The 6383-nt window shown below is 35.4% G+C and overlaps 1 protein-coding gene across 2 annotated transcripts in view; it reads left to right on the forward strand.

The window, feature by feature from the left end:
* The window catches only part of LOC121421584 (N-acetylglucosamine-1-phosphotransferase subunits alpha/beta-like), a 43161-nt gene extending 39182 nt beyond the window's left edge, over nucleotides 1–3979 (forward strand). Inside the window, exons 26-29 of one of the 2 annotated variants that reach the window (XM_041616336.1) lie at nucleotides 233–400; nucleotides 1906–1996; nucleotides 2614–2696; nucleotides 3759–3979. In XM_041616336.1, coding sequence (XP_041472270.1) covers nucleotides 233–400; nucleotides 1906–1996; nucleotides 2614–2694 — 340 coding nt within the window. In that variant the 3' untranslated portion in view covers nucleotides 2695–2696; nucleotides 3759–3979. The remainder of the gene's footprint in view (nucleotides 1–232; nucleotides 401–1905; nucleotides 1997–2613; nucleotides 2697–3758) is intronic. The other variant, XM_041616337.1, reaches the window with a different exon arrangement.
* Nucleotides 3980–6383: the final 2404 nt, after the last annotated feature.

Raw genomic sequence — 6383 nt, forward strand, 5'->3', positions numbered from 1 at the left:
TCTGTCTTAACGACAAAATCGATCACAAGAGGTACCCCCTTGATATTATTCATGTCTTGTGGAAGTGAATGAATGAAGTTTCAAGACTATTTATAATGTTGTCCATCCTTAGGAAATTTGTCTGTCTTAACGACAACATCGATCACAAGAGGTACCCCCTTGATATTATTCATGTCTTGTGGAAGTGAATGAATGAAGTTTCAAGACTATTTATAATGTTGTCCATCCTTAGGAAATTTGTCTGTCTTAACGACAACATCGACCACAAGAGTTCCGATGCGTACATGGTGAAAGCAGTACTCCAGGATTTCTACGAGTCTTTGTTCCCAGTCGTGTCTCAGTTTGAACTACCACGAGATTATAGGAATAGGTTTCTTCATATAGACGAGCTCAGAGATTGGTAAGTTTTTGATACCAGCAATCCAGTATGTATGTGACAATTCAATTAAATTTATTTTCTACATATTGAGTAAAAAAAACATCAGTACAATCGATTACATACATAGGCCCGTATTCTGAAGTCAGGTTTATCTTAAACTCAGGTTTAAAGTTGTGGTTTAAGTATGGATGGCCAATTGCTACATAAATCGCCAACAATAGAGATATCATATTTCAGCACATTTGGCTCTCAAAATTATTCATAATTGTGTAGGAAGTATAAATAGATGATTGCCTTCACCATCGATGAATCAGGAATGAACACGGTGAACATAAGAAACACACAACTTTATAAAAATATTGACACTTTTGGCTTCCCATAATGGTAGTACAGAGTTAGACTATGGTCTAAGTTAAACCTGACTTCAGAATACGGGCCATTGATAATAACAATACAACTATAAATAGTAACAATATGTTACATAAATTTTATGATTTCTTTTAACCTGAATCATGTAGTTGATAAATTTCTATTTTTTTTTTCTTTCTGCAACTTTTTCAAACGCAAATTAACAAAGAAAATACGATAAACAGAGTACTGTATTTAACAAAATATATGACAAGCAAAACAATAAAAAAGGCTGTATTTTCTGTGACATATCGATTGAACAAGGTTGCAGGGGTTGCCACTACAAGCATAGCTTGACTTCATGACAATCCAATATACAGTATTAACTTTCCTCTAAGAGTTTTAAATTATACTACCTACTTGGAGCTATCATAAGTAACTTCTCAATGTTACTAACCTGACTTACTAACTACCTAACTTAGCCAGCTTAACTACCTAACATAAAGATAACAAAGAAATATAACTTAAGTTAATATATTAGCGTTGCTTATCAGATTCGATTGCTATTTATTTATATGTTTATTGTGAACTTTGCAGATTAGGGAGCAAGTGTAGCTTCATGTAGGGTATTTTGAGTGATTTTGTTTAGAACATGCCATTCAGTATTGAGAGGTTTACCTGTAGTGTTGCTTGATTTTTCTTTCTAATGGCCTGGTCACACCGCCCGAGCGTTGTTGGAGCGGTCGTGGAGCAGTAGGGAAAGAGGGTCGAATTTCGCTCACAAAATTGGGGGAAAAAATCGGAAACAAAAATCGAAAACAAAAAACAACAATCGAAATTGAAAATGGTGAACGGTAGTGAGCGGTGATGATTTTTTCTCTCAGCTCCACGACCGCTCCAACAATGCTCAGGCAGGGTGACCAGACCTTTAGTCATAATTAGCTTTAACAGGGCTTTAATCTTAGAATGACTGGAATTCGTCCCCTTAACTTTTGATGCAATATCTGTTCAGCACTAAATCAAGCGTTATTATATAAGTTCATATATCAAGTTCTTGGAATCTACCGTTTTAATCCTTTATGGCTGGTGGAAACAAAGTCTTGATTAAGATTGGGAGCAATTCATCATCAATTCCAGAAAAAGGTGAAAATTTATCTGTGTATGGTATTATTTTGCAGGAGGAGATATAGAGACTGGTTACGATTCTGGACTCATCTATCCTTAGCAGCTCTTATCACATTTAGCGCCGTGTCTTTTTGTTCAAGTCATGTAAGTACACCACGGCCCGTCGTTCAAAGAGTTGTGACTGATCCGATCATCTATGGATGGCCTGCAATGTCATCATCTAAAATGCAAATTTGTTCAAATAATTTCCAGATATGATTTGGTGTATTATCATACATTCATATTCTCTTGAAGATTTAGTGCGATTCTCTTTTTTTCAAAGTAGAAAAAAATTATGGTATGGATGGATTTCCATACAGATAAGATTGATTGGATCAATTGTAACTCTTTGTAAGACATGGCCCAGTCTCTCTCTATCCATTTTACGCTTGTCATGTGATGAGAAAATATCACATCAGTAATAACATTTAATGTTACATCACTTATAGTACAGCTTCAAATGAGTGATGCCTTGATAGCGTCTTACTGGCAGCTATGCTAAAGCCGGGGTAGCATGCACCACTTAAAGATAACATTTGTAGAAAGCGCTAGATGAGAATGTTGCATGTTGTTATTTTTATTATGTTTCTAAATTTTAATGTTGAAAATTGGAATATCTTAAATCTGGTTTTAATATTGTAACGAATAGTCTTAATTCTGAAGAATTGAAACTACATCATGTTATGCTGATGTATCATCTATTTCCTTTGTATCCCTTGCAGCTTTTAGCGCTGAAGAGGCGGTGTTTCGGGAGGCGTCGTTGGCGAGGGAGCGGTGTCGCTGAAACGGTACAGCATGTCTAAGAGTAGGCCTATCTTTAGAAACTTTTTATTTCCATTTTTTGTAACTAATTTAGAACAAGGTCCAGTCTCACAAAGATTTGAGATTGATTCAATGAATTGTATAAGAACAGTGTCATACAGGGTATTCACATAGTGGAAGTGGAGATGTGATGCACATTATCAATAAGATCAATTTTAACACTCTAAAGATAATTTCACATCGTGGAAACCTTAATAGAGTACCGAAGTGTGACGTCATCGCTGAAATGCTATCACCACTTTTCATAAGGCTGTTTGTAAGTTAAGAGTGACTTTAAGAATGACTGGTGATTCTTCTTGTGGTTCATTGGGTATCATTTAGCACGTAAGAAAAGTTCACCAGCAGTTCTTAAAGTCGTTCTCAACTTCCGAACGGCTTTATGACACGACCACCAGTCGTGATTTGTAATCTAATTGAGCAATCATGGTGTCACAGTCTGTTCATATTTGGGATTGAAATCAACTACAACTTTTCAAGATTTGCTATAATTTATTCATGCACTTGTATACTATTTTCTTTTATATATATTGAAAAGTGCACCTTGAAAACACGCTTCTATATTCTGGTAAAGAAATAAAAGCGAGAATGTATGATGTAAATCCCCCCAGAAATAATGTGTGAAGGTGATTATTAATAGTTTAGCTGAAAGTTTGTATATATAAATTGCCTTCATATATTAGGCTGTCATAGTTATCTACATGTAAGTTATATTGCTGGAGAATATTACCTGCTTAACCATATATGAGGAGAAAGAAAAATGATATGATTTTAGACATGATTTCATAATAAAAAATGTAGTGCCATGTTAAGTTTGCAAGAGAATCAGCATTCCCGATGATTACTTTGCAAATGTTTTATTTGTGAAATTGTTATCAGTAGCATTTATAAGTACTAATGTTGATATTTTTCAGAAGATAATTGAGGTGAATATGTCGTGCCTTTAACGTTTTCTGCCATAGCTGTATTGTGTTCTATGTACTTACTAGCAATTTCTCTTTCACTGTCTTTTATCTATCTTCTTATTTCCTCCCTTCTGAAATCACAGACATTCCTTCTGTAGTCCCTCCTTACACCTAACACCATTTTGTGCTTGTGGCTAATTACTCGTCACCGTCGGGAGCAGCACCCATTATTTGTCAATGTTTTAAAGAGTAGTCCCATGTGTGCGTATTCGTGTCATGTCATCAATCGGGTAGATGGTAAATGTTGCCAGCTAATCATTCTCACATCTGATATTGCGTACTCAAATATGTTGTGATAATAAATGAAAAGTTAAGAATTGAACTCCAGACCTACTAAAATGAAATTCTCTGATTTTTTTTTAGTTTACAGAAACCAATTGTCTGCAGATGGAAAAGTGTTTCCTTTTTATAGAGACATAGTTCCAAGATTGGTTATGTGTATCGGAATAGGGAACATATTTTCTGCTTTATGTACATGTACTTTTGACATGCATGTACATATACTATTTAATACTCATGCACTAGAAAGTATGATATATTCTTTTTGAATTTCACAATCTCCTTTTGTTCAGTGCAAAAATGGCATACTATTTTTAGTTGGCAAGACATCATTTATAGTTATGCAAATGCATGTACAGTCTTTGTGCAAAACATATTGTATTCTGTGTACATGTCCTCCCACTATGGCCGGTAGTATGTACATGTATAATACAAACTTTGAGCGGTGTATTCTAACTTAACATGCATCATGCAGTGCCTAGGAAAGAAGCATTAAGATATAGAAATCTAATTTTTTTTAAATTGATCATTGTTCAAATGCTATTTGTGGCATCGAGCCGTCATTACCGTTATTAAGCCCGAGTTACAAATGTACTAGTGGATATCTGGGGGGCGTTTCATGAAAGGACTTGTCGGATGTTTTATCCGACAAGTCCCATTTTATCCGACAGTTACCATAGTAACAGTACCTCTCAGCCAATCAAAATCAGAGAAAGATGTCAGATCTGACAACTTGTCGGATGGAAATATTGATGAAATGCTCCCCAGGTATTGGTTATTTTTGGCTGTACATTGCTTTGACGATTCTGTTGCAGAATGTTTTGATATTATGTAATTTTTATACAGTGAACTTGCACGTCTAATAATAATGTAGTGTCCCCAAAAATGTAGTACCTGAGATAAGTTTACAAGAACAATTAGTCCTGTACCATATAGATATATATATAGTAAATAGTGATAGTTAAATACAAGTTGTGATTGGCTCGATTGGTACCACGTGACCTCCCTTCAAAAAGCAAATGGGAGGCTGAATGTCAAACATTCGTACCGTTGCATGCAAGACGTACCATCCAAAATGTACAGTTGCATGGCTTTGGGTGACGTCACAATACGATTCAATTCATTGCGCTCAGTAAATGAAGGTTAAATACGCGCATAGCTTGCTGGCTACATGCACAATGCTGCCCGAGGTCATGTGCGCTTGTGGGATTTACTTTTTGCTTTCATTTTTTTTGCTCACTTTTCATGGATACTCCAAGAAAAAACTCCCTTTTCCCCGATATTTTCGCTAAAGTCTGAGGCGTTGTACAACACAAATAGCGAATATTCTTATTGGTGCGATGGTGCAAGATTTCGCATTCGGTGAAAGAAAGAAACACTCTATTCAACTCGGCTAACGCCTCGTTGAATAGAGCATCTTTCTTTCACCTCATGCGAAATCTCGCACCATCGCACTCATGCCTATTCGCTATTTGTATAATGTATGCTGCTCTTTCTAATTGCATGTAGCTAAAATTATAATTATTTGAAGTACGTTATGTGGGAGTGTCGTGGTTTACTCAAGCCTTTTATACAGTGGGTCGTGGGTTCAAATCCCCGACTTGGGGTCATTTCCTTCAGCAAGAAATGTATCCACGCTGTGCTGCACTCAAGCCATGAATTGTAAATGGGTACTTGTGGGCTAAGATACTTGCTGTGCTGCAGCTAGGGTCATAACTACAATTTGTACCTTGAGCACTTGCCATAGTGGATAAAAGCACTTCATAAGTTGCATTATTGCCAGTCATCATTATTGTACCTATATATTATTAAAGGTCAAGTCCACCTCAGAAAAATGTTGATTTGAATCAATAGAGAAAAATCAGACAAGCACAATGCTGAAAATTTCATCAAAATCGGATGTAAAATAAGAAAGTTATGACATTTCAAAGTTTTGCTTATTTTTAACAAAATAGTTATATGAACGAGCCAGTTACATCCAAATGAGAGAGTCGATGATGTCACTCACTCACTATTTCTTCTGTTTTTTATTGTTTAAATTCTACAATATTTCAATTTTTACGAATTTGATGATTAGGACCTCCTTGCCTGAAGCACAAAATGTTAAAATAATGGAATTCCAAGTGTTCAGGGAGGAATGAAACTTCATTTCACATGACAATGACGAGAAAATCAAAATATTTCATATAATAAAATACAAAAGAAATAGTGAGTGATGTCATCAGTCCCCTCATTTGCATACCGACCAAGATTTGCATATAACTGTTTTGTGAAATGAAGCGAAACTTTAAAATTTCATAGCTTTCTTATTTTACATCCGATTTTGATGAAATTTTCAGTGTTATGCTTGTTGAATTTTTCTCTTTTTATTCAAATCAAGTTCTTGTTTGGGTGGACTTGTCCTTTAACAACAGACATCATAGGTATTT

This window comes from Lytechinus variegatus, chromosome 9 (assembly GCF_018143015.1).
Source record: "Lytechinus variegatus isolate NC3 chromosome 9, Lvar_3.0, whole genome shotgun sequence".
Taxonomy (NCBI): domain Eukaryota; kingdom Metazoa; phylum Echinodermata; class Echinoidea; order Temnopleuroida; family Toxopneustidae; genus Lytechinus; species Lytechinus variegatus.